Here is a 27,910-nt window from a genome sequence, read left to right as displayed (position 1 = left end):
GAGGAGGGGCTGGGGGTCTGGACTCCTGGTCTGAGGGAGGAGGGGCTGGGGCAGGACTCCTGGGTCTGAGGGAGGAGGGGCTGGGACAGGACTCCTGGGTCTGAGGGAGGAGGGGCTGGGGGCAGGACTCCTGGGTCTGAGGGAGGAGGGGCTGGGGGCCTGGACTCCCGGGTCTGAGGTGGGAGGGGCTTGGGTCAGGACTCCAGGGTCTCGGGGAGGCGGGGCCGCGGGGCTGAGCTCCCGGGTCCTGAATCTCAGCCCCTCCCCCAGGAGCGCCTGGACCATGTTGCTGAGTGCCTACTGGCATGGCCTCCACCCTGGCTACTACCTGAGCTTCCTGACCATCCCGCTGTGCCTGGCGGCCGAGGGCCGGCTGGAGTCGGCCCTGCGGGGGAGGCTCGGTCCCGGGGGCCAGAAGGCGTGGGACTGGGTGCACTGGTTCCTGAAGATGCGCGCCTACGACTACATGTGCATGGGCTTTGTGCTGCTGTCCCTGGGCGACACCGTCCGCTACTGGGCCTCCGTCTACTTCTGCGTGCACGTCCTGGCCTTGGCCGCCCTGCTGCTGGGGCTGGCTTTGGGCGGGGGCGGCTCTGGCCGGAGGAAGACCGCGCCCGCCCCCTCGGCCTCCACCCTGGCCGCAGAAAAGCTCCGGGAGGAATAAGCTGCCGCGACACGCTTTGCAATCGGTCCAGCCACCAAGCTTTTTGCGGGAATCCTGTGACCCCGGCCGCTGTCTCCTTTCCCAAAAGATTGCCGGACTGGCCAGGGGCCTGGAGAGGATTCCCATCTTCTCTGCTCTGCCCTGCGTCCGAAGGAGCCCGGCTGTCGCGCTCTCCGCTTCCCCGCCCTCTGCCCGGAGGGCTCGGGAAGGGCGCTGCTTCCTCCTGGAAGGGCTAGGTGTCTCTGCCGGTTTCCGGAGGGAGTCGCACACCCCCACCCTGCCAGCAGGGGCCGCCAGACCACACGGCTTCTTGGGCAGTTTGCCGTTTTCTGGCTCCAGGGCCTGGGGTAGGAGCTTCGGGGCAGGTTCTGGGAGTGGGAAGCCTCCTCCCTGTGGCTTTCGCCCCACTTTTATTGGTGTTTCAGGCCCGGAAGGGAGCATAACTTTCCCGTTTCATAGAATGGAAACTGAGGCACGAAAGAGCAGGCCCGCGGACATGGTTTTTGCAGCTTTCATCTGAGCCACCTCAGGGTCCCAGTGCACCTGTCACCCTCTTGTCATTCCCTGGCCTGAGACACCGTCAATGCGTGCGCCTCCCCCAATAAAGTGTTTCACAAAGACTGTCCGTGTGTCTGTGGGTGGTCGCGGGACTGGGGCTCGTGGGGCCGCATCTCCCGGAACCACGCTGGCGTCCGAGAGTTTGTTCCCAGGAGACGTTTCCCAGCAGCAGCCCCGACGTCGAAGCGCTTGGTGTCCCCCCACCGCCACCTGGTGGCCAGGTGCGGACCTGCCGGGGTCCTTCCCTTACCTGGGGCAATCCCCGCCCAGCCGGCCGCTAGAGACGGAAATACAGTTGGACCTGGGGCCATGGAAGAGGGCCCGACGTGGGAACCGGAGGCCTGGGGCTCCTCTGGCGCGTGGCCAGCACCCCGGGGGGCCAGAACAGGTGGGGGAGTGGGGGGTGGGGGAAGTCCTGAGGGAGGTAGGGAATGGAGGTCTGGGCTCCAGCGTCCAGAGGGCAGAAGGGAGGCGGTTTCGATTCCTGGCTTTCTGGGTGGGGGAAGGGAACCAGCGCTTAGGACTCCTGCGTCCTGGGGAGGGTCCAGTCGCGGGGGCGGGGGTGGGGGGTGCAGGGTCGCAAACTCCTGAATAAGAGGGACAATAAAGTTTAAGAATGGACTCCTCAGCCCTGGGGGAGTGGGGGCACATTTGGGTGTTTGCAGAGGGGCCCTGGGGGCCTGGACTCCGGATCTGTGGGAGGAGGGGGCTCGGGGCCCAGACTCCTAGGTCTGAGGGAGGAGGGCCTGAGGTTCAGGATTCCTGGATCTGAGGAAGGAGTTGAGGATCAGGGTTCCTGGGTCTGAGGGAGGAGGGGCTGGGGGTCTGGACTCCTGGGTCTGAGGGAGGAGGGGCCTGGGGGCTGGGAGTCCTGCACCCTCCCAGCCCCCGCTCCCCTGCCCCAGGCCCCTCGCTCTCCTCCGTGTTGAATGAGCTCCCCAGCGCTGCTACCCTTCGGTACCGAGGACCCGGGGTTCTCCCCTGGGGGGCATCGAGGGAGGAGGAAGAAGATGGAGAGACCAACGTCCAGGCCGTGGCAGAAGCCGCCCAAAAGGAGCTGGAGCAACCCGTTCCCTCCCGGGAACTTCCCTGGCCCATGCAGGCGCGCCGGGCCCACAGGTGAGGCTCGCCGCCGCTTCCCACCCAGGTGTGGGCCGAGGCGGCTGCTGCGTCCTCGGTCTCCGCCTGCCCGGGCCCTTGCGTCTCTGACTCCAGGCAGTCCCGCCTCCCAGACCCTCTTCTCTGTGTTCCTCTGCTTGATGTGTGTCTCTGGTCTGCCTCCTGCTTCTTGAAGTTTGTCGCTCCTCCTTTCCCTTCCGCTACGGAGCTGGCGGGGGCTGGGGAACGCTGCGCGGTCAAGTTAGGGGCTCCCCGAGCTTCCCGAAGCCCGCTCGGCGTAAAGCTCAGAGCAATCTGGATCTTTCCTGAAAGCAAAGGGCCGCACTCCCACTTTTGGAAGGCGTGAGTGTCTCGTGCATTTCCAGCCAGGAGCCGCACAGCGGGCGAGTGCCAGGCCCGTCTGAGAACGGGCTCCGGGTCGTGCGTCTTGAAATTGTTCTCCGAGCCCCGTCCCTTCGGGCTTCTATGCAGGTTCCGTGGCACAGGTGGGCTCGATTAAACCTCGAGCTGCTGGCCATCGAACTCTGCCTCCAGCCCCGCTCCGCCCCCTGGAGGTCGGGGATGAGGCTGCAAGCTCCAAGCCCCTCCCACCTCCCACCTGCGGTGGTTTCCCTGACAACCAGCCCCCACGCAGGCGGCGTGCAACCGTCACCACCTTTGCGCTCTAGAAGACACCTGGACCTTCACTTAGGGTCTTCCGAGGGTTTTTAACGCTATGCGCCAGGAACAGGGACAAAACCCAGACCCGTATTCTTTCCACTTGCCCTTCATGAGACCTGCCTGCAGCAAAGTGCAGGAAGCATCCAGCTCGGAGGCCCCCACGGCGAGCGCCCAGCGCCGGCACCTGGGCCACGGGGCTCAGCTCTGCGGGCGCGGAAGCACCGCGTGCCCCTGTCCCCCCTCCCCCCCACAATGATCCCTCCCAATACGCGTCCCTGCTTTCCTGCGCAGTTCTGCCCCCCGCCAGTGCGTCCCTAAAGAGCGCGGCGTGAGCGCGCCGGTTCTCGAACTCTCTGTACAGCGCTGCACCCGCCGATTTCCGCCCGGCCTCTCAGATGTGTCTGCTCCGAGCGCTGCAGAGTATCCCAGTTACCAAAACCCTGCGCGTCACCCCCCGGTCCCACTGCTGGGGCGCTTCTACGTTTGGGGGTGTCCGTTTGGGGGTGCTAGGCCCTCCATTTTCCATCTCTGAATCTGTTTCTGTACCAGGCAGAGCCGAGCCAGGGACGAAGTGGCCCAGGGATCGGATTCCACAAAGGCCCACTGGGCGCTGCGGCTCCGGCGGTCAAAGGAGCAGCTTCGGGAACGTCTGCACACCGTGCAGCCCTGGGCGTGGACGCTGAAGAGGATCGGGGGTGCGCAGGGCTGAGGCTGCTGTCTGGGGGGGGGGCCCACTCCTGGGCCTGAGGGAGGAGGGGCTGGGGAGGACTCCGAAAACAGCCCCAGGCCTCTCCGGCGCCCCCTGCAGGCCAGTTTGGAGCCGGCACCGAGTCCTACTTCTCCCTGCTCCGGTTTCTGCTGCTTCTCAACGTGCTGGCCTCCGTGCTGAAGGCCTGCATGACGCTGCTGCCCACCTGGCTGGAAGGGGCGCCCCCGGGTCCCCCTGGCCCTGACACCTCCTCTCCCTGCGGCTTCTACAACCCCGGCCCCCAAGGCCTGGTCACCTTCCCCACCCATCTCTTCAGCTTGCTCTCAGGAGAGGTGAGTGCCTGGGTGCCTGGGAGCCCCCCTCTGAACCTCGGTGCCCGCCCCCCTCACCCCCCGTTCCCTGGCCCCACGGTGACCTTTCCCTCGACAGGGTTTTCTAGAATGGTCTCCTCTCTTCTATGGGTTCTACCCACCCTATCGACACCTAGCGGTCGCCTACCTGTGCTCCGTCTTTGTCATTGGCCTCCTGCACTTGGTGCTCATCCTCAATCGGTCAGTGACACCAGGGACCCTGGGGAGGGAGTTGTGGTGGTAGAAGCGGCCTCCCCAAGAATCCGGAGTCTCGCGGTGCGATCCTTTTCTCTCAGTTGGACTTGAATCGCATTAAAATGTTTCATTAGTGCTAAAGACCAGTGACAAACTGGGAAGTTTCTCCTTCCTGTGGCTTTAGAGTCTGGTGCAGGAAGGTAAGTGCTTAACCACACAAATTAACTACCTCTTTTCTGGAGGGAGATATGCTTTATGGGACACAAACGGGATGACTCACTCGTTCTGGAAATAGATATTAAGTGCCTACTATGTGGTGGCTGCCGGGTTCTAGACACAAACAAAAACCAGACAGAGTCCGGTCTTGGGGGAGCTGACAATTTACCAGGGGGAGACAAGGGATAAGGAAGAAGCCATAAATGCGTCAGTGACGTCGTGTGTTAGGGGGTGAGGGGGCGCTGGACAGAAAGCAGGTGCGGCGCGCTGCCCATGAGTATGTGCCAGGCAGCTGTATTTAGGGGGCCCCGGGAAGCCTCAATGAGACAGACATTCACATAAAGACGTCGAAGGGGGTGAAGGATCTGGTCAGATAAATACCCAGGGAGTGAGCATTGCAGGCGGAGAGCACAGCCAGAGCAAGCCAGGGGCAGGGATGCGTGGTGGAGGGTGGACGGGGAGGTGGGGAGAGCCACCAGGAGGCGTCCTACTCTGTTAAGGATCTGACTGCTCAGAGTGATGTGGGACTCATGCAGGCTCTCGAGCAGACCACCCTGATCTGATTTAGCTTTCAAAAGGCGTCCTCTCCAACTCTGTGGGGGGCGGAAGGAGGGAGGAGGGGAGACGGGCAGGAAAGGCGGGCGGGGAGTGGGGGATGAGCAAGCCGAGGGCGCCGCAGTGGCGAGGCTGTGGTGACAATCCAGGCAAGGGAGGTGGCGGCTTGCACCTGGGTGCTGGCAGGGGTCGATTTCGGATTTCCCGTTTCTTTTCCTTCCCATTGAATTTCCACCCTCCCCCCCCAGCTTTGAGATATACTTGACATAAATCACATTGTGTATATTAAAGGTGTGCAAGGCGCTGATCTGATACATTTATGTATTGCCACGTGATTGCCACTCTAGCATTAGCTGGCGCCCCCACCTCTTCTCATTATCACGTCTTTCTTTGTGGTGGCAGTTTTTTAAAAGTTTATTATTATTTTTTTAGGACAATTTAAAAATTTCTTTTAATATTTTATTTATTTTTGATAGAGAGACAGAGCATGAGAGGGGGAGGGGCAAAGAGAGAAGGAGATACAGAACCGGAAGCAGGTTCCAGGCTCTGAGCTAGTTGTCAGCACAGAGCCTGACGGGGCTCGAACCCACGAACATGAGATCTGACCTGAGCCACCCAGGTGCCCCTATTATTTATTTTGAGAGACAGTGCACACACCAGTGGGACAGGGGCGGAGGGGGGGGCACAGGGGATCTGAAGGGGGCTCTCTGCTGTCAGCACAGAGCGCAACATAGGGCTCTAACTCACGGACTGTGAGATCACACCCTGAGCCAAAGTCAAGAGAAGGAGGATCAAAGGACTGAGCCACCGAGATGCCCCTACATATCTTTCATTGTAAACATATCACACATATCCAGAAACATGCAGAAACCAAAGGGCAGAGCTTGGTATGTTCCAGCGGAACATGACCGGCCTCCAGAAGCTCCCTCAAGATCCCTTCAACCGCCCCCATTTCACCCCCCCATCCTTTCTGTGAACACCGTGGATCGCCCTGGCCCGTTCTCCACGTAAGAGGGAGACCCCCGGGATCTGAGCCCAGAGGCGTCTCCAGTGACTGGATGGGGGAAGGGGGGGTGGAAGTCGGGGATGACTCTGGTGTGGAGCACCTGGAAGGGCAGCGCAGGGGGAGATGAGGAGAGCCCCACCTGCAGGGGGCGGCCTCGGCCATTGGGAGGCGGCTTGGGACCCCCAAGGGGCATGAGGAGTAGGCAGCCTTGTACGTGGGTCCTGGAGACAAGTCTGCGCCGGAGACGCAAATCCGGGACTCGCTGGCATTCAGGCAAGAGTGGGAGTGCCCTACGGGGAGGGGCTGCGGCAGAGGGGAGGCCGCGGGCCTGGAAGAGAAAACACTGCGGAGCGTCTCCTAGATGCCAGGCACTGTGCCGGGCCCGGGGATATCGGATGCGGGTCCCCCTACCTTGGTGCAGCTCACAGTCCCGGAGGGGAGATAAATTGCGAGATAAATAAAAAGCAAATCAGCCGGGGGCGCCTGGGCGGCTGGGTCGGTTAAGTGGTTAAGTGTCCGACTTCAGCTCAGGTCACGATCTCACAGTCCGTGAGTTTGAGCCCCTTGTTGGGCACTGTGCTGACAGCTCGGGGCCGGGGCCTGCGTCAGCCTGGATCCTGTGTCTCCCCCTCTCTTTGCCCCTCTCCCGCTTGTGGTCCATCTCTCGCTCTCTCAAACATAAATATTTAAAATATTTAAAAATAGCAAATCAGCTATTTCAGTTGGGACTAGTACCATATAGGAAGCAAATGGGGGGCTATGCTCGAGGCGAGAGAGCAGGGGTCAGCAAGGTTTTCTCGATAAAGACCAGATGGGAAATATCCTCATGTTTTCCGGCCACACGGTCTTCGTGTGAATTCAACTCTGCTGTTGCCGGGTTAAGGCAGCTGTTGACAGTAAATAAATGGGCACACGCGGCCATGTTCCAATAAAGCTTTATTTATAAAAGCTGGTGCCATAGTTTGCCACCACCCCATGATAGAGAATGGGTGGGGAGCCTTGTTCGATGGAGAGGTCAGTTAAGGACTATCTGAGGAAGTGACCTGGAGGTAGAGGCCAGAAAGATGAGAAGAAACCAGCCAGGTGAGCAGCTAAGACCTGGACATTCTGGGCAGTGGGAACTGCAAGTGCAAAGGCCCTGTGGTGAGAAGAGGTTTGGAATTTTCTGAGAAATGAAAGGTCGTGGGGCAGGAGGAGGAGGAGGGACAGGATCTGAGCTTCAACAAGCAGGCGGGGGCTAGACCAGGTGCACGCTGGCTGAGCGATGAAGGAGCCTAAACATCAAGAATAAGGAGAAGCTGTGGAATAGGTTTTAGAGGGCAGTGCCATCCATCTGCATAAAAGGAAGGTTCTACGGGCGCCACAATGGAGCGGATTCAAGGGGCCCGGCTGGAAGAGACCAGAAGCCCGTCCTCTGTAAGAGTTCACCCAAGGGGAGCTGGGGGCTTGCGCCGCAGCAGCGAATGTGGGTACGGAGCCTCCGGGCCCAATTTTCTTTGCTTCTCTGTCCCCCCAACCCTGGGTTTTTGCCCCACTTATTTGAGTCTCTGCCCTCCTTTCTCTGGGTCTTCCTCCCCACCCCCTTCTCTGGGCGTCTGTTCTTCCCTCTGAGTCTCTGACTCCTCTTTCTAGATTTCTTTTTCCCTGTTTCCCTGTCTGTACCCCTTTCTCTGAATCTGTCTTAGTGTCCCCTCTAAATTTCTGTCCCTCCCCAGGGTCTTTGTCTCACTCTGGGTCCCTGTCCCCTTCTCTCTGGAGCTCTATCCCTATCTGCTGGGTTTCTGTCTCTCTGCCTCTCCAGTGTGTATGTTCCCGAGTCTGCCCCTGAATCTCTCTCTTGGTCTTTGGCTCCATGTGTCTAGTCTCTTACTCTCTGCTAGCTAGCAGTTCGCTGAGGCCCTAGGGTTCCTGTTCCCTGTTTGTCCCCTAAGAGCGGGCTGATCTCCCACATCCATGTCTCCTGGCTCTTCCCTCCCTCAGCTCCGTGTCAGGACTGAAACAGACGTTGTTGGCCGAGTCCGGAGCCCTGACCAGCTACAGCCACCGCGTGTTCTCCGCCTGGGACTTCGGCCTCCGCGGGGATGTCCACGTGCGGCTGCGCCAGCGCATCATCCTCTACGAGCTGCAGGTGCGCGTGGAGGGCCACCGGCGCAGAGGGGCCAGAGGGGGTGGGACCTCGACCGAGCTCCCCGAGAGACGCTGGATGGCGCTTCCTGCCAAGGAGGCCGGCCTCGGGAAAGGAGAGGGCTGGGAGGAGGCCACAGTAGGGATACCTGAGGCCAAAGGGCCCAGGAAAACGCAAGTGGCAGGAGGGCGCCGGGGCCTGAAGCTCCACGGGGTAAGGTACAGGTCTTGGACCTAGAAGCGACTTGGAACCGGGCTTTGGGCGGGAGTGCTGGGCGGGGCCTCAGGGGAGCGGATCTGTGCGTGACCCGTCGGTGCTGGGTGGGGCGCTGGAGGGGCGGGGCCAGAGAGCTAAACGGTCACTTGGAGGACCGAGAGGGGTTGGGACCAGGATTAGAGAAGCCCTTGGACGGTGCTGTGTCAGTTCAAGTCGAGCAGGGGGACTTGAGCCCAAATGGACGTCTCTCCCGACGGCAGGTGGAGCTGGAGGAAGCCGCGGTGCGGCGCCAGGCTGCAGTGCGGACCCTGGGCCAGCAAGCCAAGGTGTGGTCGGTGCGGCTCCTGCTCAATCTGCTGGTGATGGCGCTCCTGGGAGCCGCCTTCTACGGAGTCTACTGGGCCACAGGGGCCACTGTGGAGCTGCAGGTGCGGAGGGCCCTGGGGGAGGGGCGTCCTGCGGGCCTGGAACTCACATTTCCCGGTTTGGAGAGGACTGAAGTCTAGAGTTCCTGCGGTCTGAGGAGGAATGGGGGTGTATGTTCGGATTCCTCCAGAACCCCAGAGCCTTTTTGATTGGTCCGCCCTCTCCCCCAGGAGATGCCCCTCGTCCAGGAGATGCCCCTGGTGAAGCTTGGGGTGGATTTCCTTCCGTCCATCTTCATCTCCGGCGTCAACTTCTTGCTGCCACCTGTGTTCAAGCTCATTGCCCCGCTAGAAGGCTACACCAGGAGCCGCCAGATTGTTTTTATCCTGCTCAGGTTCTAGCTTTGGGGGGGCGGGCGGGGGATGATGGCGGGCTGGTTTGAGCGGCACTGGCTGCAGTTTATACGGCGCGGAGTCCCGGGATATGGGGCCCGGTGAGCTCTGTATTCAGATCCTGACTCTTGGTCACAGAGCCTCAGTTTCTTCTGTGAAACGGGGAGAATTGTGTGCTCCGCACAGGAGGGGTGCAGCACATGGTGAACACGGGTCAGCGCTGACTCCCCCTTCTCTCCTCCTCCCCTCCCCCTCCGCCGCCAGGACGGTGTTCCTCCGCCTGGCCTCCCTTCTGGTCTTGCTCTTCTCTCTCTGGAATCAGATCACTTGCGGGGGCAATGCCGAGGCCGAGGAGTGCAAAGCCTGTGGCTACAATTACAAAGAGTTACCGGTGAGGAGGAGGGGGACCCCAAATCCTGGGACCTTGAAGGAGAGGAGGAGGCGGGGTGGGTCCAGACATCAGGTCTGAGGTCTTGAGGACAGGGGTTAGGGATGTGGGAGAAAACTGAGGACCTCCAGAGAAATGATATTAAGGATCTCCGTGGCTTGTGATTTGGAGACTTGGATCATTGGTCCTTAGAGGCTGGAGTCCTGAGGTCCTTCTGACCCATGACTTCCTTCCTCAGTGCTGGGAGACTCGGCTGGGGCAGGAAATGTACAAACTCCTGCTCTTTGATCTACTGGCTGGTCTGGCTGTTATGCTGCTCATCCAGTTTCCTCGAAAGTGAGAGCCCCGCCCCGCGCGGTAGCCCCGCCCCTTTCCTACACCCCAAGCTCACGGACCACGCCCCCTTTGTTACCTAGTTACTTCCCTCTGGCCCCGCCCCTACATCGAGTCCATCTAGTCTTCAGAACCGCCCCCCGTCTCTGGACACACCCCCTCCAGGACTTTGAAAGCTCCACCCCTCCTCAGTCTTGCTCACTGCTGATTGGCGGGGGGCGGTGGAGGCGGGGCATCCCGGGCCGTCGCACCTCTGACTCAACCCGGCCCCGCCCCGCCCGTCAGGCTGCTCTGTGGCCTCTGTCCCGGGGCGCTGGGACGCACGGTGGGGACCCAGGAGTTCCAGGTGCCCGACGAGGTGCTGGGGCTTATCTACGCGCAGACGGTGGTCTGGGTTGGGAGTTTTTTCTGCCCTTTACTACCTATGCTCAACACGGTCAAGTTCCTGCTACTTTTCTATCTCAAGAAGGTGAGGAGTGTGGCGGACTTCTGAGTCCTGGGGGAGTGGGGCTGCGACGGTTCCCAACTACTCCATCCGGAGAGAGGGGGGTCTGGAGGACAGACTTCTGGATGTGGGAGAAGGGGCCTAGGGCATCTTATCTTTTCGGTCCGAGGGAAGAAGGAGCCGGACTCCTGGGTCTGATAGCAGCAAATGTCTAGGGATTTCTGGTTCCCTGACGGGGGGGAGGAGGGGGGGGGCGGGATCCTGACTCCAGGATGGTGAAAACGGGCTAGGGCTCAGATTCTTGTGTCTCAAATTTCCTCCTTCTCCTCGCAGTTCACCCTTTTCTTCACCTGCTCTCCGGCCTCCCGCACCTTTCGGGCCTCCACAGTGAACTTCTTTTTCCCCTTGGTCCTTCTCCTGGGTCTGACCATCTCTGCTGTTCCCGTGCTTTATAGCATCTTCTTGTAAGTGTGAGGCACTTTCCTCTCCCTCCCTCTCTCCCTCCGACGTCGTCCAGGATTCTGAATCTTGGCCATCCTTGAGCCCTGTCTGTCTCTGACTTCTTCAGGATCCCACCTTCTAAGCTGTGTGGTCCATTTCGAGGTCAGCCGTCCATCTGGGCCAAGATCCCTGAGTCTATTTCCAGGCTCCCTCGGATCACCCAGAACTTTCTTTTTTTCTTGGGAACCCAGGCGTTTGCTGTGCCTCTTCTGTTAATCTCCAGGTGAGAGGGTCCAGACTCTTGGGACTGAGGTTGTGTGATCTGGGGCCCCCATTGCCTGTTTCTAAAAGAGAAAGGGGCTGGAGCCCCAAATTCTTGAGTCTAGAGAGTACGAAGTGGGGCCTGGACTCCTGGGTCTGAGGGAGGAGGGGGCTGGGGGTTCAGATCCTTGGTTTCTAAGGGGCCATAAGTTGAAGATAGAAGCCACACCCACAACGCTCTTAGACTATGTCTGTGTCCTCTAGTCTCCTGATGGTGTATACCTTGGTCTTGGCTAACTCCTATGGACGTCTTATCTCTGAGCTCAAACGCCAGATAGAGACGGTGAGCCAAACGGGTTGCTGGGAATGGGTCCTGGATATGTGAAGAAACAGTGGGGAGAGAGGCCTGTTTCACCCCTACCTCTCTTTACCCTTTACCTAGGAGGCGCAGAATAAGGTCTTCTTGGCACAGCGCGCTGTGGCTCTGAGCTCTGCCAACGGAGCTCTTTGACCTCCCCTAGCCTTGCTCAAAACGATGTCCCACTTTCTGACCCAAACCTGCCCACCCAGACCCTTTGCAAGTCTCCAGCACACCATCTGTAAAATGGAAAAAGTGGAGAAAAACCTACGCCCTTACAGCTTTGGGATTAGGGGATTTCCAGGACCCTGAAGCTCCCCCACCCTTAGAGTACAGTGAACGTTTTTCTCCCATCAATAAAGACAGCTCAGTTTGCAGAGCCTGCTTTGTAAATTGCATCCAGAAACGCGGTGGGGAGGTGGGGGGAGGAGTCGGACACGAGTCGATCAAGTGATTAGCCTCCAGAAGACCTGACGGGCATATCAGCCAATCAGCGGCCGCGTCCGGTAAGCTTCAGGGTGGGGACGCCTGCTTGGCTCAAAACCTTGGTGAGAGGCGGTCGCTAGGCTACGCCAACCCGAATTCGGGCATTTCGACCAATCAGCTCTCGTTATGGGCCTGGGGGCGTAGCAACGAGCCCAGGACCAATCCGTGGCTAAGGGAGGAACAACAAGGAGGGGCACTCTCGCCAATAGGAAGTGCTTGGAGGCGGGCCTGGCAGTCGGTGACCGGCTACGACGCCATGAATATCTTGCCCAAGAAGAGCTGGCATGTCCGGAACAAGGACAATGTCGCCCGCGTGCGGCGCGACGAGGCTCAGGCCCGGGAGGAGGAGAAAGAGCGTGAGCGGAGGGTGCTGCTCGCTCAGCAGGAGGTAAGCCTCGAGCGCAGCCAGAGTGGACTCCTGGGCCCATTGCGCAGGCGTCTTGGGGGGACCGGAAGCGGGTGTGGCGCGCAGGCGCGCTGTGTCCCGTGAGGAAGGCGGGTCTGGGTGCAGCTGGAGGCGTGTGTCCACCTATGCGGGGATGGCGTAGGCCTCCTCCTCGTCCTGGTTTCCCCCACTCCTGTCTTTCGCGAGCCGGAGAGTGGCCCAAACTAGCGGCTTGTGAAAAAATGAACCCTTGAGCCATTCAAGGAAACTCGGACTAGTTTGCCTACACAACCTTGTTGCGCGCCTACTGTATGATTGCGCCGTGCAAAGCACTTACCTGCACTCTCTAGCACCCTTGGTGCCTAGAGGGGCGCCGTCCCCTTCATTAATGCAGAGAAGTGGGATGGCTTCAGAAGGGAAGGGACAGTGGGAAACAGCAGTTCCGCTGTAGAGTGAGCCCTCTCCCTGCCCTCCCCGTCCCAGGGGTTTTCCGTGTAATTCCTAACCTCCAGTTTAAAAGTAGTTTTGTTCTTTAGTGAATTTGACCCTCAGCGTTTGGCCGCAGGGTGGTCTGGGCTTTTAAAATTCACTTTTTTTTTTAAACTTTATTTTTGAGAGAAAGAGAGTGTGAATGGGGGAGGGGCAGAGAGGGAGACACAGAATCCAAGGTAGGCTCCAGGCTGAGTCGTCAGCACAGAGCCCGACGTGGGGCCTAAACTCACAAACTGAGATCATGACCTGAGCCAAAGTCGGACCCTTAAGCGACTGAGCCACCCAAGCGCCCCTTAAAATTCACTTTTATCAGCAGAGATTGCACGTCTTGGCGGATGGAGCCCAGACTGTAATCCAGATCGCCTGTTCGCATACTTTGGGCTGCTGATCTTCACCTGAGCTTGGGAACCCTGCCGGTTGTCTGTTGCAGAAGGAGGCGGCTTGCAAGCCCAGGTGTTCTGCATTCCCCCACCCTTCCCGCAGGCTGGGACAGGTGCCTCTTCTGACCCCCCCACCCGGGACTGAGGACCGTGGTTTTCTGTGGTTCATCCGCACAGCTGTGTGAATCACATCTAGGTTCTGAATATGGTGCCTGTAACTGTCTCCTCCCCAGGCCCGCACGGAATTCCTCCGGAAAAAAGCCAGGCATCAGAACTCGCTACCTGAGCTGGAAGCAGCAGAGGCAGGAGCCCGGACCCCTGGCCCTGTGGACCTATTCCGGGAGCTGCTGGAGGAAGGGAAAGGGGTGACCAGAGGCAACAAAGAATACGAGGAAGAAAAGCGACAGGAGAAAGTAAGCGGGCTCCCAGCGACTGTGTGCTGGGTAGAGCTGGGGGCTGGGGGGAGGGTCCTCCCATGTGACTGACCAGAGGATAGAGGGAGGGTGGGGAATTAAGTGAGCTGATCCAGAGGACTGAGGAATCCTGGAACCTAGCACTGAGAAGTGCCGTTTATTGCCATCCAGGCCGGCGAGGGCCTGGGCGCGGCTGCTAGTTGCAGACCCTCAGCCCTGCTGGGGTTGAGGAAGTGTCCAGCTCAGTGTAAATCCTGGCCCCCTCGGGGAGTCCCCCCACGTTCTGAACTGGCCTCCCTCCTTGCGCATCGCTTGCTGCTTTATCTTCAAATCATATCCTCAGCGCCGCCTGCCTCTGCCCCCTACCGCAGCACCACCCAGTCTGGCCTGTGCCCAGGGCAGGAGCCCCACCTGTGCTGGCCTTGTGTCTCTAGGACAGCACGGCACTGTCTCGTGACAGCCGTCCAGCCCCCATTGGCTAAGCTGGTTCTGCCTCGCTGTGAGCCTTGGTGTCCCGGTGTCCCAGCTAGGGCTCCCTGTTTTCTGTCCCCGCAGGAGAGGCAGGAGAAAGCTCTGGGCATCCTGACCTACCTGGGCCAGAGCGCAGCGGAGGCCCAGACTCAGCCGCCTTGGTACCAGCTCCCCCCAGGACGAGGGGCACCCCCTCCCGGCCCGGGGCCAGATGAAAAGATCAAGAATCGCCTGGACCCCCTGCGGGAGATGCAGAAGCATTTGAAGAAGAAGAGGCGGCACAGTGGTGACAGGGATGGTGACGGTCACAGCAGAAACGGCAGAGAGGGAAAGCAGCGGCCGGAAGCGTAAGGAGGCGGGGCAGGCTGAGTGGGCGCTGGGTCCGGGGCTGCAGAGGCAGTGAACTTTCCAGCTGAGTGTACAGTGGCTTCCGGGGACACTGATCAGATGGAGGGATGTGGACTTTAAGACCTTTTTTTGCTCCCGTGCTAAATAGTGACCGATAAAACCCACGGGCACATCAAGCCTTCTGGGGTCCTTGAGACCAGTTTGAGAACCATGGGGTCACTAAGGGCAGGTTTGTGTCCCTAGGGGACCACAGTGTGGAGCTGGCCTGTGGGCTCCTGTCTTCTACTCAAGGGCAAGCTGAGGCCCCGGGCGTGCCCCGTGGCGCAGCTGACTGGCTGGGAGCCCCTCCAGCTCCAGCGTGCCCGCTGTCCAAGATGGGGGTGGGGAGAGCCCACAGAGCGAGGCTGGGGGCTGCGTGCAGCGCGGGGTCTGGGTGGCAGCCCCTGGTGGGTGGAGGGTGGGCCTCTAGGGCTGGGAGCTCTCTAACCCCGACTCTTGTGCCCCCAGACGACCGTCTCTGGACCAGCTTCGGGCCGAACGTCTGCGGCGGGAAGCCACCGAGAGGGCTCGTGCAGAGGCCCTCCTGGCCCGAGTGCGGGGCGCAGCGCCCCCGGAGGACCAGCCTGCGGAGGAGACGGACGAACGCGGGCGCCGGTACAACTCCCAGTTCAACCCCCAGTGGGCGCGGCGCCCCGCCAGCAAGACCCGGGTGCTCACGGACTCCTGGGGGGACAGGAGAGGCCGCGGCTGCCAGCCGTCATATAAAACTATTTATTCATAAATATTTTCCAAAATGAAAATAGGTTTACCAAAAAATGTCCCTCACTGGGGAGGGGAGGAGGGGGCAGCCCTCGCCCCCGGGCCCCCAGGGTGGGGCTGCTTCCTGGGGAAGAGGGCTGCCCCACGGCCAGGGGCTTCCCCCAGCCCCCCAGGGCAGGGCCCTCACCTGGGCAGGGGGATTAGCATGCGGGGGGGAGGGGAGGGGGGACGGGGGCCAGTGTCACTGGAGGTCCCGGTCCTCCAGGTAGCGGTACTCAAAGGTGAAGCCTTCCTTCTTCCGCTGGCCCCACTTCTCGTAGTCAAAGTAGATGTAGGTGCCCTGGCCAGGGGGAGAAGGTGATCAGTGAGTGCAGGTGGCCGCGGACCTGGGCTGGACCCACAGACCTAGGGGACAGATCTCCGCCATGGATGGACCAGGCACGGGGCCCACAGCCTTGCATGCACGAGCCCTTTCCCTCCACCCTCCGCAGCTTCTTCTGGGGCAGGTAAGGCCAACCTGCCCCCTTTAAAGGAAATGGAGGTCCGGAGAGGCTGTGCGCCAGAGCCTCGGCCTCTGGCCCCGTTGGCAGAGCAACCTAGGACGTGTCCCAGCTGTGGCCGGAGCACTGAGCCGGTGCCCTGCGCTCCAGGTCTGTCCTAGCCTCTAGTTGTCTTCGCCAAACTCTGCGGCCATGCCCCCGCCCTGGAGCCTGGAACAGCCGAGTCCACATCCAGGCTTGCCTCAGGGACAGACTTTATTGGTGACGGTGCTGGGCATTTTTGAAGGATCAATGCCTTGAATGTTACTTGGGACCAAACCAGGATGGGACAGCAAGTGTGGTCCGTGTCAGAGAGATGAGGGCAGGGGGCTGGTTCTGAATGGAGATCCGAAATGCTCCAAGAACGGAGAGGGGTGGTACTGAGCTCTGAGGAAAAGGACCCTGTCAGTACTTGGCGGCAGGCAAAGATGGGGTGGAAGAAAGCCCTGGAACGGCCTTTACAGGTTACTTGAAACCAGGTCCACCTGTGTGACTTACTACGCGCAGGCACCAGTGGATACTTACAGGTCACTAATGCATTTAATCCTCATAACAACTGCGAGACGTGGGTGTTTACCCCGGTTTTACAGGTCAGGAAATGGAAACAGGTCCCCGGACTTGCCTAAGGTCACCCAGCTGGAGCTGGGCTTGAACCCCTGCAGTCTGGCCCCCGAGTGTGGGGCAAGTGGGAGGCTCCAGTTACCAGAACACTGGAAGCCTGTTAAACAAAACAGCTTCCCCGTGCATGTTTGCTGGGCAGCCCCCGCTCTGCCGGGGGGGGGGGGGGGGGGGGACGGACACGGGCGAGGGCCCTGCGGAGGCAGGACGGCCGGGCTGGGAAAGGCTCCCCTGGGGGCGGACGGTGAGGCCGGGCCGTGTGCAGAACCAAGAGGACAGTGGCCCAGGCGGAGCGGAGGGCCGCCGGGACAGAGGTGGGTGCAGGCAGGGGGCTGGGGGGGCTGCGGGCCCGCAGGGGGCGTGGAGCACAGGGAGGGGCCCTCACCTGCTCAAACTCATCGGTGATGGTCTTGGGCTCCTCGTGTCTCTGGAACCACATCATGTACTTAGTGTGGAACCGCCACGACTGCTTCTTCAGGGCTTTGGCGGCCAGGTACTGCGCCTTCGTGCCCTGCGGGGGGAAGGGGGCAGCCGGGGGTCAGGGGGCCCCCAAGCTGTGGGGCGAGGGGCACAGGGTGTCAGGGCCAACCCCGGGCCCCGCCGACAACCGAGGTTGGGCTGGACGGTGCGGACGGCGGTGGGCTGGGGCACGGAACATACCAATGCTGGTCAGGAGGAGGAAATGGCTTTCAGAGAGGCTTTGAGAAGGAAGAGAAACTAATGCGTGAGGAGCTGAGAGGAGGCAGGCTGGAGAGTTCCCGCAGGTGCGATGTGGGCGGGGTTGGCCAGGCAGAGCGGCCCCCAGGGCGCAGGGGGAGGCGGGGAGACTGAACGGGGGCCCCACTCCCCAGCAGTAGACCTACCTAGCCCCCAACCCCAACGCGGACGTGTCTGTGCTGAAGGGGGCGCGGGGACAGGTTTGCCTCAGGGAAGGACAGGATGGGGGGGGGGGGCGGGGGTGCGGTCCCGGGGGCCGCAGAGGGACACCCACCTCACCCCTCCAGCCCGAGGGGGGACGGCGGCGGTGGCGGCGAAGCCGGGGGGCCCGAGGCTGCCCCGGGGGCCCTGCTGTACCTCCAGATAGTAGAAGATGAAGAAGAGCGTCTCAGTGGACAGGCGCTGGTAGAACTCCACGGTGTCCGAGTGTGGGGGTGGCATCTGGTGGTGGTAGGGGGGCGTCGGGCAGGGGTTCCGGGGGAGGTACTGCCTGTGGAGGAGCAGGAGGACTAGTGCCAGCGCCCAGGAATCCCTGCTGGCTCAAGGCGTGCGGAAGCCCAGCTCCCCCACCACACAGGTGAGCGAGAGGTTTTTGGATGCCCCGTCACCCCACCAATGAACTTCTAGACCCCCCCCCCCCCGGGGACAGCCCCAAGTCAGGTGGCCAGCAGTGGGGCCCACCAGCAAGTGTTACTAAACCTCTCAGGCCTGATCCCCACCACGACCGCCACCCTCCAGCCCCTCACCGGATTCGCTCGGAGTCCGAAGGGTGGGGCATGTGATGCCAGGCAGCCTCCTCCATGGCCTGCTGGTACAGCTGCTCCTTGGTGAGGGGCACAGGCCCCAGCGGACACACCCCCAGTGACAGTGGGATGTTCACTTCCGACAGCTGGAGGGGCGGCTGCGCCGAGGCTGGGGGCGCGGACGTGCTGCTCAAGATGATGTCTGTGAGGAGGGCAGGGCCGCGCCCTGTGGTGAGGCAGGCACTGGGCCTGCTGTTCCTCGCCGGGCAGCCCTGCCCTCGCCCCGCCCCTCACCTCGCTCAGTCAGGTGCAGCGTTGGCACGGGGTCCTCGATGCCGGAGCTGATGGCTGCCCGCTCGGCCATGGACTTGAGCGAGCTCAGAGGCTCAGGAGCCTGGGGAGAGGCGAGAGCTGGTGACGACTCGTGCTGACTCTGCAGGACCGAGCCGGCAGCCCCTCGTGCTGGGGAGACAGACTGGAGGGGGGGGACCCACCGACAGGTGCCCAGGGGGTGTGGTCTCTGCTGCGCTGCACTGCACAGCGGCGAAGATCCGTGCTGACACGGTGACGTCCATTGGGCACGGGGACACACAGCCACACGCAGTCCTCCGCGTGCACCTACTCCCAGGTGGGGGTCTGCACCCGCCTACCTTGCCTGAAAGCCTGCTCCCCGCTGGAACACAGGCTCGCCCGAGGCCACGCCCAGAGCCCACCTGCCCTTCCCCCGGCACGGTCCTCTCCCTCCCTCCGTCCGTCTGTCCATCCGTCCTGTCCTCAGTTACCCCAGAGGGACCTCCTCAGCTAAACCCTCTTGTCATTTCTCAAAACCCAGTGTGTTTTTTTAATGCTATGGATTCCTCTTGACACCCTCAATGCCACTGATCCCTTTCTCCAGAAAGATGCTCACACCATGAACGTCCTGTCCTGAGTACTTCCAAAATGTGAGTGCCAGCTCTGGCCCACAGCCGTTCCAAGAGCGGCGGGAGGATACTGAGCCTGTCAGAGCCCACTCAGAGTTGGAGGTTTCTCCAGACGAAGGTGCACAAGACAGTGCGGACTTGGCCCTGGCCCCCTACTCGGTGGAACTGAGATTAAACCTGCACTGGCCCACAGAGTCAACTCTCCACCCGGTTCCCATTTCGGGCCCTGGCGCTCAGGAGCCCCTGCACTCCCGAGCCTTGCAGCCAGCCCGCACCCCCTCCCGCAAAGTGGCCTCCCTCCCCCTCTGTGTGGAGCCTCTGCGCTGACCTCCCCGCCTCCTAGGACTCTGGCACAGGAGGACCTCTCGTTCCTCCGATATCTTTCCCAGGCTGGGTCCCAACTTAGAGATCTGTCCCTGGAGACCCTGTGGGGCCATCCTCCCGGGGCAAGTCAGGCACCTAGGTGGGTCCACAGCACCCTCTGCCCGCCCTCCACAGTCACACGTGCCTCCCAGCACAGAAGGTGGGACCAGGGTGGATTCACCCAGCATGAGGCATGGCCCAGAGTGGACGTCAATAAAGGAGGCAGAGCGCTGGATGGTGGCGTGTGTGGAGTGAGGACTGGGGAGAGATGGTGGGGGCTCCCAGACAGCAAGAGAGCAAGTTCGGAAGCCCAGAGGGCAGGATGGTGGAGGAGCCTAGAGAGAAGGCGAAGGTACAGGGGGCAGGCAAAGACTCGGAGAAGGAACAAGTGGGCCCAGGGGAGAGGAAGCCAGAGCCACACAGCGTAGGGGGGCAGAGGGTGGGGCCCACCTTGATCTCTGGAGCAGCGCTGAACTGCGGCGGTCCGTTGAGCAGGGTGCCGGCTGCCTTGGCCTCGCTGAAGCTGGGTGTCGGAGAGCTGGGGGGGTTCACAGGAAGTGGCACCAGGAGGCTGGGACCCCCTGTGTTGTTCCCTGAGCCTGGAGCCACACTCCCAGCCCCTGTTGGGGCTGCCGCACTGGGTTCCTTCCTGGGAAGGAGAGAAGGAGAGCGAGCTGAGGGGGGACAGGAGGGCCTGGTGATTAAGGGAGGAAGGAAAAACTAAAAAACAAGAAGGGAGAAAACCTAGAAGCCATGACCCACGAAGGGGTCCAGTCCCGGGGGGGTCAGATCCCCTCAGGAGGGAAGAGCCACAGAGCTGGGAGCCCAGATTCTCGGGGGCGCAAACACACAGGCCTGGGTAGTGGTCCCTGGAAGAGGGGATGTGTGGGAAGGGAGCGTTCCAACCCTACAACAGAATGCCCCCCCTCCCCCCTCCAGGACCCCCGGCTAGAGCCGGGCTGTCAAGGAGACCCAGAGAGCAGGGCTTCCCTACATCCCTCACAGGTCAGAATCCTCCTTGGGGCAATCTGAGAACTGGCCCCGCAGGGAAGGTTTGGTCTGAGAACGGGATAGGCAGACTCCTCAGGGGAGTCAGGAGGGCCTGGGGCGGGTGAACGGGACATATGTGGACGTCAGGAACGATCCCAAATACATGACGTGTGCCTCAGAACGCTGCCTAGGGCATGGACAAGGAGAGATGCAGGAGCCAAGTGGTACAGGCACCCCAGCCGGTGGGAGAGGTCACGGTGGACCAGGGCAGGGACAGAAGCTAGATACTCACGTGGTGCTGGGAGGGGGGTTGTGGGGACCCGACGGGGGGCCCAAGGCCTGGCTGCTGGCACTGTTGCCCCCACTGCTGCCAAGAGCCACCTCTGCCGGGCTATCTGCCACCACGGAGCTGTAACCTGGGGTAAGGAAGGGGGAGTGAAAACAGGCCACCCCAGCACCCCCTTCCCCCCCCCAGAGGCCCCCCTACTTACTGGTGGCACCATTCTGCTTGCCGGTGCCTGCCCCTCCGCTGCTGTTGCTGCCGCCTCCGCTGCCCCCTCCACCACCGGGCTGGACGCTGGGGGGGCGGGGCTGGGTGGTGCTGGACCCACTGGGGGCTGGTGGGGCCACAGCCTGGGCATAGGGGGCAGGGGTGCCTGAATTGTGGCTAGGAGCTGGGCTGGCCTTGGGGCCCAGGGCACTGGAGGGCACTGCTGGCGTGGAGGCGCCGTTGTTGCCAGGGGCGCTGCTCAGGGCGGAGGTGGTGGGCGGGGGGCCAGATGGGTAGCTGGGTGGCACGGCTGGGGACTGAGGGTGCTGGCTGCTGTGGACGGGCTTGGAGCCATTTTTGGCTGGAGACTGTGCGTGGGGAAGAAGAGGGTCAGGATGCAGTGGGCCAGCCGGGCCGCCAGGCCTCCCGCACCCGGCCCTCCCCCGAGCTGGGGCTCCATGGCCCTCGCTGGGCCTGGCTGTCTGTCCCCTCCCCTGACCCGACCCTCCAGGCTGCAATCCCCACCTCCGGGCGGAGAACAGTGCACTCTAGCCCACACTAGCGCCCCACACACCCCGTGTGAAGGCCTCTGCACAACGTGCCCAGGGCTGCCACAGCCTGCACATCAGGGAGACAAACCCACTGACCAGGTCTGATGACAAGGGAGAAACTAACAAATGCCCGCGGTAGGAGACCAACTGGACCCAACTACACGTCCAAGAGCAGGAGAAACAACAGCCTAGAACTGGACAGTAATTCTAAATGCCGCCCACAGGGTCACAAACACTGGAGGAACCGGTGCTGACCCCCACCCCGGGAGGCAGAGGAATGACGTCCCCACGGCACACCCGCGGCCAAGCTAGTGCCAGGCGAGCGCTGCTGGTCAGCCCGTGCTGCCATCCTGGGGGCGGGGGGAGGGGGGGCACAACCCCTGGCACCTCGCATGCCTCACACCAAGGGGTCTTGAGACCACCTCCCTCCTAGCCCCCTATGCCCACCGGGTCCCGCTCCAGCCTCCTCGGGGCCTGGGCACCAGGCTCCTGCCTGACAGCCTCCTCCCCAGAGCAGCACTTCCTACAGGCTATGCTTCCACCCTGTCCTGGGGGGGGGACTCACTTGGGGAGAACAGAGATCCCGTCACTAGCGCAGACAAGGCCCACAGAAACCTGTCGCTTGTCCAGCCTGTCGGCTCCCCACGGTGGGGGCCCCTCAGCCTGACCCAGCTGGGCCACCTCCAGACGCCTGCAAGCTTTAGGTGTTGGCTCACCGGTGTCACCTGCCCCTTCCCACACCAGACAAACTGAAGTCTTGCTCTAATGTCCAGAGCAGGTGCCATGGGCCAGCCCCTGGGCCTCCGTTCATGCTGGCCCTCCTCAGGACTGTACAGCCTTCTAACTCCCTCACGCCCCTGACCCCGGCACTCCGGTCACACGCAGACCTCAGTAAGCTTGGGGACCAATGACACAGTTGCACCCACCTGGCTGACTTCACTGTCCGTGGAGCGCCCCCTCTTCTTGTCATCCTCAGAGTTCTCCTGAAGGAGGAGACACAGGTGGAAACCCGTGTCACCTCTAGGGCCCCAACAGACCCTCCTGGGGCCGTTCCAGACCTATGCCCTTAACCTCACTGGGGAACCCAGGGTCCTGGTCTCCTGGGCACCTCTTCCCTCTTCCAGCTTTCAGCGTCCCGGCTCCCTGCCCAAGCTGGCCCGCTGCCAGGCCTCTACTGCTCGCCCGGGACCCCACGGACACTCCACAGCCCTGGGGCCGGGACGCAGGACACAGGCCCCCTCCGCACGCCGTGTCCCCGCGTCCTCACCGTGGTGCAGTTGGCCGGGCTGGGCGGGATGGGCGAGCTGGAGGTGGTGGAGGTGGGCGTGCTGCTGGACTGGTTGAAGATCTCATCCTCCATGTGACTGTGGCTGGGGGGGGAGGTGGCGACCAGCGCCTGTGCTGTGGGGGCAGGAAGGGGCGCACTTAACGGGTTGGGACGCCCCCCAGCGGGCCCTCACTGTCCTGTGCCCATGGGCCGGCCCCGGGCCTCACGAATGTCCTCGAGGTCCAGGTCGTCATAGAGAAACTCGTTCTCCTCGAAGTCGGGGTCCTGGGACGAGTCGACGTAGTACTCCACGTCGTCCTTGATCTTGCGGATGGCGTCCACGAGGATGGAGTCGTTGTCCAGCATGCGCAGGATGGTCTCCAGCATGCGCACGTGGTACCGGTGTTTCTCGATGTGCCGCTTCAGGCCCTCGATCCGGTCCTGCTTCTGCTGGCGAGCCCAGGGCCAGGCTCAGGGGCTGCACGGCTCTGCCCCACAGAACCCGTCCTCAGTCCCTGACCCCCGGAGAGACCCAGACGCTCTGCTCCAGCCCCTCCTGGCATGGCAGTGTGGAGTCTGCCCGCCCTCTGAGGTAGGAGAGGCGCAGGGACCCCCAGATCCCGCCCAGACATCCCTGGACATCTCTAGAAGACCAGACAGCCCCGTGCCTCCCTACACTGTGGCCCTGGCAGCCCAGATCTATCAGGTGCTGCATACCCCACCCCGCATCTCGCTGTAAGGGTAATAATGATACCTATTTACTGCAATCGCCTCTGCAATGGTCTCTGTCCTCAGCACACCTGCCACGCTATCCATACACCCAAGGGAACCCAGACGCAGCAGCTCAGCCCCACCCCAGGCCTCCGGTCTCTATCCCCCACCACCTCCACAAAAACCTATCGTGTCTCCCCTTTAAGCTCCAGCTTCCCAAACCTCTCAGGATCTCAGCTACCCAAATCTGATGCACCTCCCACTGCCCCCCACCCCCACCCCCAGCTCCCTGTATTTTGTGTGCCAACAAGCACATGGGGTTTGCATCCCCCTGAACCCACACCTTACCATCCCGGAGTTTGTGAATCTGGGCCTCTAGATCTGGCTTTGGCCCAGACTGCTCTCCGCAGGCCAAGGGAACAAAGTTCCCGTGTCCCACCTTGCCTCCACCCACCGCCTCAGGACCTGGACCACCTGGGCCCTCTGCACCTTACCTGTCCATCTGCTCGCTGCCTAGTCTGTGACCCTAGAGGCCAGTGAGGGTTCCCTCAAACCACTCCTCCTCCCCACGGTGCCACCGTTTGCTGGGGCGGGACCCCTGAGGCTGCCTCCCTCCACGTGCCTCCCCGCAGCCATTCACCCCAACTCGCCGGCCCTAATCTCCCCTCTGGGCGCAGGGTCCCCCCACTCACATCCTTGTCACCCTTCTTTTTGCGTGTCTGCACCGACAGAGACTCCACTTCACTCTCAAACTGGTCCACCTGCATGTTCAGGGTATCGATGGTATTCTGCATGGGGGCAGGGAGTGGAAAGGCAGGGGTCAGCCAGAGTCCCCACGGAGGCCTGGGGACCAGGGCCCTGCCTGCAGTCATCACTTCTCCTCTACCCTGACTCACCGTGAGCCACTGGCCAACCTCCTCCTTCTCCTTCTGGGCCGGGTCCACCTTCTGGGCCAGGCCCAGCCCCTCCTTGCTGTAGGCTTTGGTCTTGGTCTCTCGCTCCACAACTTTGAACCGTTCCATTTGCTGTGGAGAGCGTAGTTGGCAGGGGTTCCCAAAAACCCTTCTCCTCCCAGGACCCCTGGGGACCCAGGGACCCAGCCACCTCCCCCTTCACTACCGTCTCAATGAGCTTGCGGTTGTCTATCAGCTGCCTCTTGTCCTTGATCTCGTTGGACGCCACCCATGTCTTGATCTGGTCCCTCAGCCGCTGCAGGTGGGAAAACCAAGACCATCACACTGCCTCAGGACGTGGGCACTGAGGCCCCCAGCCCCACCTCCCTGTTCCCTCTGCCCTCAGGACCCAGAAATCCAGGCCCCCAGTCCCCTCACTTGAAGCTTCTTAATCTCCTTCTTTAGGTCAGCCTCGTACTTTTCTTTCTGGTTCGCATTGGCTGCATTGTGGAGCTGAGGGATGAAGAGAACCCGGGTGTCACAGTGGGACTTGCTGCCCTCACACCCAATCCAGTGGTAAAGCTCCAGTCTCTGAGGGCTGGGCTCTGAGGACACCCCCAATCCATCTCAAAGCTGCTTCTTAGGTCCTCAGCACCTGGACCCACCCTCTCTCTCCCTGGCCTACACCCAGAGATCTAGAACCTCCTCCTGTGCCCTCCGCCCTGGAGACCCAGATTCATACCTTCTGCCAAATATCTTCGAACTGCTCCACGCCCTCGGACACCTTCTTGAGGCAGCGGTCAATCTCACCTAGGCGGCAGGAAGGCAGGCTGTTAGCGCCCTGCCCAGCAGCAGGCATCCACGGACAGCGAGCATGTGGCCACACAGGCAGTGGGCTGTCAACCCAGTACCTTGGAGTTTGCGCTTGTCCGCCATCTTCCCTGCCCTACAGACGCCCTCTCTTCATACTCTCTTGGAGACGGACGCTGCTGAGATGAGGAAGGAACACAGGTTTATTCGCTGGCTGGTCCAACACAGACACAACCGAGGCTGGGAACAGTAGGGCACTGGGGACGGTAAAGGGAAGACCCATTTACAGTACGAAGACCAACACCAGGCCAAGTCCCACGCATGCAGCTTGATAGCCCAGCACGAGGGTCTGAACACTCTGGAAGAAACGTTCCACAAGAACATTCTGGAAGTTCGTGGAAACAAGGAAGCAGATACACTTTTTGTGTAACTCTCACCCAGGAAGTGGAAAAATGTTGGGAGCATGGGCCACCTTCTCCCCAGATGACACCCCAGAAGATGCTTTAAGCAGGAAAAAGTCAAGCAGCACATGGCTGAGTGCTGGGGATGAAGGCAGGGGCCCTGGAGACCACACTCCCACAGTGGGGCACGGCACACGGCGACTAGGGTCCAGACAACAGAGAGGCTACTCCTCAGGTCAGAAGACAGAGCCTGCAGGCAGACGGCCTGATGCCGTAAAGGATGGGAGGGAAGCACTGGGGGGCGGGAAATGCCTGCGGTTACAAGCCACCCCGGCCCCCATCATGAGAGGGCTGGGTCCCAAGCAGAAGGGGCCTCACACCACCAAGTCTACTCCAGAGCGGGAGACGATGCTCCTGACCCAACGACGCTAACGCCGAGACTTAGTCGCAGGGGCAGAAGGCCACGAGAGGGCCGGGAGAAGAGTGCGGCCTCACAGAGAGGAGGGAGAGGGGCCTCTGCTGTGAGGCAGCGATCCTCGCACGCGAAGCACGCATCAGATGCGCTGTAACGTAGACGCAGGGAAACACAAACCGCCAGGACACATGCCCAGTACCTAGAGAGAGGGGTATCTTCACCCTCAAAGTACACGACGCGCAGAAAACAGAGCTGAAAGAGGCACCAGGAGCTCTGGCCCAGGGGGAGGCCACCCCCTAGAAAGGGGGCCTGACTGAAAACCATGGCTCCCTGAGACGGTGGGGGCTCCCACTCTACAGGCCAGGGCAGGGGGCCCCAGAGCAGCGCGGACTAGACCACAGGGAGGCCGCCAGGAGGGTCCCTGCCCACTGGGAAGGCCTCGTCTCAGGAAGAGTCCGGGCCGAGAGCACTGCCGGCAGCGTACCTGTGCCGCCCGTGCCACTGCACACGAACGTGGCCCGTGCACCCAGCAAGCGGAGTCCTTCACCTGTGCTCCAATCCCACACAGCCTCCAGCCCAGAGAGAGGGGTCGGGACACCTGGCTCAGTGGGGAGGGGACACCCCTAAAAGGGGAACAGCCTGTGGCAGCAACAAGTCCTGCAGAACTCAGAAGCAAGGTGTCAGGGGGACAGAGCCCCAGCCGGGGAAGGTGAGGTCTCAGGCTCTCAGTGGGGAACAGCTGAGGCCCGGAGAAGACACCACCAGAGCTGGGGGAGGCACCGTGGCCCAGGGTACCTGCACCCCCTAGACAGGGCCGGTACTGCAGGGCAAGGGCCCCTCCCTCTACAAAGACCCCAGATCAAGACACCAAGTCCCCCAGCAAAGGACCAGAGAGAAAGAAAGCCGAAGCCTGAGCCCTGAAGCGAGGTGCCACCTCGGAGAAGCTCCGTTCTTAAAGGGCTGGGAGCCCCACCACTCTGGGGAAACCCGGCAGGATCCCGCAGGGAAAGGTCACCGAGACGGGGGCAGCTCAGGCACCCAAGAGCCTGCACGCTCATGGCAGGAGGTCTCCCACAGGACTGGGGAGCCTGGAACCGGCCCAGGAAGCTTCACCGAAACCATCTCTGCCCATGAGAGCAGATCCCCTGGGGGAGCGGGGAGCAGCGAGCAGGACCCCGGGAACCAGCAGGCAGGTAAACGAGAGCACCCCCAGACTTGACCCCAGGGAGGACACAGTCATGCACAGGGGCAGTGGAACGTGTAGTCCTGGGAGCTGACACCAGGTGGTCCCTAACCCTGGGGGCCACCGTGTGCCCCCACACAGAGGCCTCACACTGGGGCCAGGAGCTTGGCTCCTGGCGCTGGGAAGTAATGCTGGAGGGGCAATCCTTAACCGGGGGTGCTGACCCTGCCACGCGGAGCACCTGACACTCTGGAGGAAGGACCTGTTAGGTCCTGGGGTGGAGATACTTCTCTGCCCCCTGGGAGGGCCACTACCAAGGACTGGGTGGGGGGGGGCTGGAAGCCCACTTTGGAAAGCTGACCACAGTGGGGTCTCTTCCCCACCACACGGAACTATGTTCAGCCCAGAACAGAAACCTTGGTCTCGCACAGCGAGACCCCAGACAAGTACCCCTGACCTGAGAGGCAGGAAGCTGGTGCCCGGGGGTGGGGGCATCCCTGAGAAAGCTTCCTGCCCCCTGGAGCCCCTGGAGGACAGAGGCAACCCCAGCCAGCGCAGCCCACGTGTCACAGCACGGGAACCTCACGTCTAGGAAGCTGTTCCTGAGTGTGGGAGCGGGAGGGCGAGCCTCCGAGCAGCCGCCACTGTCAGCGCGGCAAGTTCACACACAGTGGCAAGTTCACACACTCGCGGCCAGGGGACCCAACACAAGCACCGAAGAGGCGGGACCCCGGCTTTCTGGAAGGACGGATGTGAGCGGGGAACAGATGCCTGAGACACGGCAGCAGCAAAGGGTCACGCTGGGGGCAGTCCCCAAACAGCGGGGGCGTCAGTGCCCGGGAAGGGGGCAGCCGTGCTCGGAGAGGCTGGCACTGCTTAGAATCAGGGGTGTTTGCAGGACACCGTCTGCAGCCCGGCGAAGGCAGGGGGCTTCGGCAGGTGTCATGGAGACTCGGGGAGGCTGAGTGGGAGTGACACCACAGGCCGGGGGCTCCGGGCCACAGCGCCAGCGCCCAGCACGCTGCCCGCCCCGAACAGGTACCGCTCAGGACAGCCCAGACCCCCCTCGACTTCTCGCCGCAGGGGGAACTTCTGGGGCGCGCAGGGGGCCGGGCCCCGGGAACGGAGCCCCCCGCCCCGCCCGCGGTCCTGGCTCGGGGGTTGGGGGCCCGACCCCCACATGAAGGCGGCCGCCTCGCCCAGGAAGG

At 61.8% G+C, this 27,910-nt stretch overlaps 4 protein-coding genes and 2 long non-coding RNA genes across 15 annotated transcripts in view; 4 read left to right on the top strand and 2 right to left on the bottom strand.

The window, feature by feature from the left end:
- MBOAT7 (membrane bound O-acyltransferase domain containing 7) overlaps nucleotides 1-1,285 on the top strand; it is a 12,503-nt gene extending 11,218 nt beyond the window's left edge. For 3 of the 5 annotated variants that reach the window (XM_029924632.1, XM_029924630.1, XM_029924631.1), the window contains exon 8: nucleotides 271-664. In XM_029924632.1, the coding sequence (XP_029780492.1) occupies nucleotides 271-664 (394 nt within the window). Of the gene's footprint in view, nucleotides 1-270 lie in introns of all 5 variants that reach the window. The other 2 variants (XM_029924629.1, XM_029924633.1) reach the window with 1 other exon arrangement.
- LOC115280138 overlaps nucleotides 1-4,446 on the bottom strand; it is a 5,105-nt gene extending 659 nt beyond the window's left edge. Inside the window, exon 1 of the long non-coding RNA XR_003903684.1 lies at nucleotides 4,209-4,446. This is a non-coding gene — a long non-coding RNA (uncharacterized LOC115280138). The remainder of the gene's footprint in view (nucleotides 1-4,208) is intronic.
- TMC4 (transmembrane channel like 4) lies at nucleotides 1,472-11,734 on the top strand. The gene is made up of 15 exons (XM_029924584.1): nucleotides 1,472-1,610; nucleotides 2,128-2,341; nucleotides 3,551-3,696; nucleotides 3,810-4,042; nucleotides 4,140-4,261; nucleotides 8,013-8,160; nucleotides 8,634-8,801; nucleotides 8,970-9,133; nucleotides 9,396-9,522; nucleotides 9,758-9,855; nucleotides 10,138-10,321; nucleotides 10,631-10,761; nucleotides 10,866-11,021; nucleotides 11,264-11,342; nucleotides 11,442-11,734. Exons 1-15 carry the CDS (start codon nucleotides 1,532-1,534, stop codon nucleotides 11,508-11,510), a joined length of 2,118 nt encoding a protein of 705 aa, XP_029780444.1. The 5' UTR covers nucleotides 1,472-1,531; the 3' UTR covers nucleotides 11,511-11,734.
- On the top strand, nucleotides 10,245-15,132 carry LENG1 (leukocyte receptor cluster member 1). Of its 4 annotated transcripts, none has more exons than XM_029924718.1 (5): nucleotides 10,245-10,321; nucleotides 12,053-12,231; nucleotides 13,334-13,513; nucleotides 14,069-14,331; nucleotides 14,840-15,132. In XM_029924718.1, exons 2-5 carry the CDS (start codon nucleotides 12,100-12,102, stop codon nucleotides 15,111-15,113), a joined length of 849 nt encoding a protein of 282 aa, XP_029780578.1. In that variant the 5' UTR covers nucleotides 10,245-10,321; nucleotides 12,053-12,099; the 3' UTR covers nucleotides 15,114-15,132. The 4 variants fall into 4 exon arrangements, with proteins under 4 accessions (XP_029780578.1, XP_029780579.1, XP_029780577.1 ...); XM_029924719.1 differs by lacking the exon at nucleotides 10,245-10,321 and adding an exon at nucleotides 11,000-11,021; XM_029924717.1 differs by lacking the exon at nucleotides 10,245-10,321 and adding an exon at nucleotides 11,266-11,342.
- The window catches only part of CNOT3 (CCR4-NOT transcription complex subunit 3), a 13,312-nt gene continuing 491 nt past the window's right edge, over nucleotides 15,090-27,910 (bottom strand). Inside the window, exons 2-18 of one of the 3 annotated variants that reach the window (XM_029924578.1) lie at nucleotides 24,805-24,882; nucleotides 24,636-24,703; nucleotides 24,332-24,406; nucleotides 24,120-24,209; nucleotides 23,897-24,025; nucleotides 23,693-23,788; nucleotides 22,517-22,739; nucleotides 22,290-22,423; nucleotides 21,949-22,005; nucleotides 20,473-20,839; nucleotides 20,274-20,397; nucleotides 19,442-19,640; nucleotides 18,003-18,102; nucleotides 17,712-17,910; nucleotides 17,323-17,455; nucleotides 16,634-16,759; nucleotides 15,090-15,431 (exon numbers count right to left, since the gene is read on the bottom strand). In XM_029924578.1, coding sequence (XP_029780438.1) covers nucleotides 15,333-15,431; nucleotides 16,634-16,759; nucleotides 17,323-17,455; nucleotides 17,712-17,910; nucleotides 18,003-18,102; nucleotides 19,442-19,640; nucleotides 20,274-20,397; nucleotides 20,473-20,839; nucleotides 21,949-22,005; nucleotides 22,290-22,423; nucleotides 22,517-22,739; nucleotides 23,693-23,788; nucleotides 23,897-24,025; nucleotides 24,120-24,209; nucleotides 24,332-24,406; nucleotides 24,636-24,703; nucleotides 24,805-24,829 — 2,244 coding nt within the window. In that variant the 5' untranslated portion in view covers nucleotides 24,830-24,882 and the 3' untranslated portion in view covers nucleotides 15,090-15,332. The remainder of the gene's footprint in view (nucleotides 15,432-16,633; nucleotides 16,760-17,322; nucleotides 17,456-17,711; nucleotides 17,911-18,002; nucleotides 18,103-19,441; nucleotides 19,641-20,273; nucleotides 20,398-20,472; nucleotides 20,840-21,948; nucleotides 22,006-22,289; nucleotides 22,424-22,516; nucleotides 22,740-23,692; nucleotides 23,789-23,896; nucleotides 24,026-24,119; nucleotides 24,210-24,331; nucleotides 24,407-24,635; nucleotides 24,704-24,804; nucleotides 24,883-27,910) is intronic. The other 2 variants (XM_029924580.1, XM_029924579.1) reach the window with 2 other exon arrangements.
- On the top strand, nucleotides 17,871-19,226 carry LOC115280141. Its single transcript, XR_003903687.1, has 2 exons — nucleotides 17,871-18,336; nucleotides 18,604-19,226. It is a non-coding gene; the product is annotated as an uncharacterized LOC115280141 (long non-coding RNA).

Source organism: Suricata suricatta, chromosome 16 (assembly GCF_006229205.1).
Source record: "Suricata suricatta isolate VVHF042 chromosome 16, meerkat_22Aug2017_6uvM2_HiC, whole genome shotgun sequence".
Classification (NCBI taxonomy): Eukaryota; Metazoa; Chordata; class Mammalia; order Carnivora; family Herpestidae; genus Suricata; species Suricata suricatta.
This window is presented reverse-complemented; position numbering and strand designations above follow the sequence as displayed.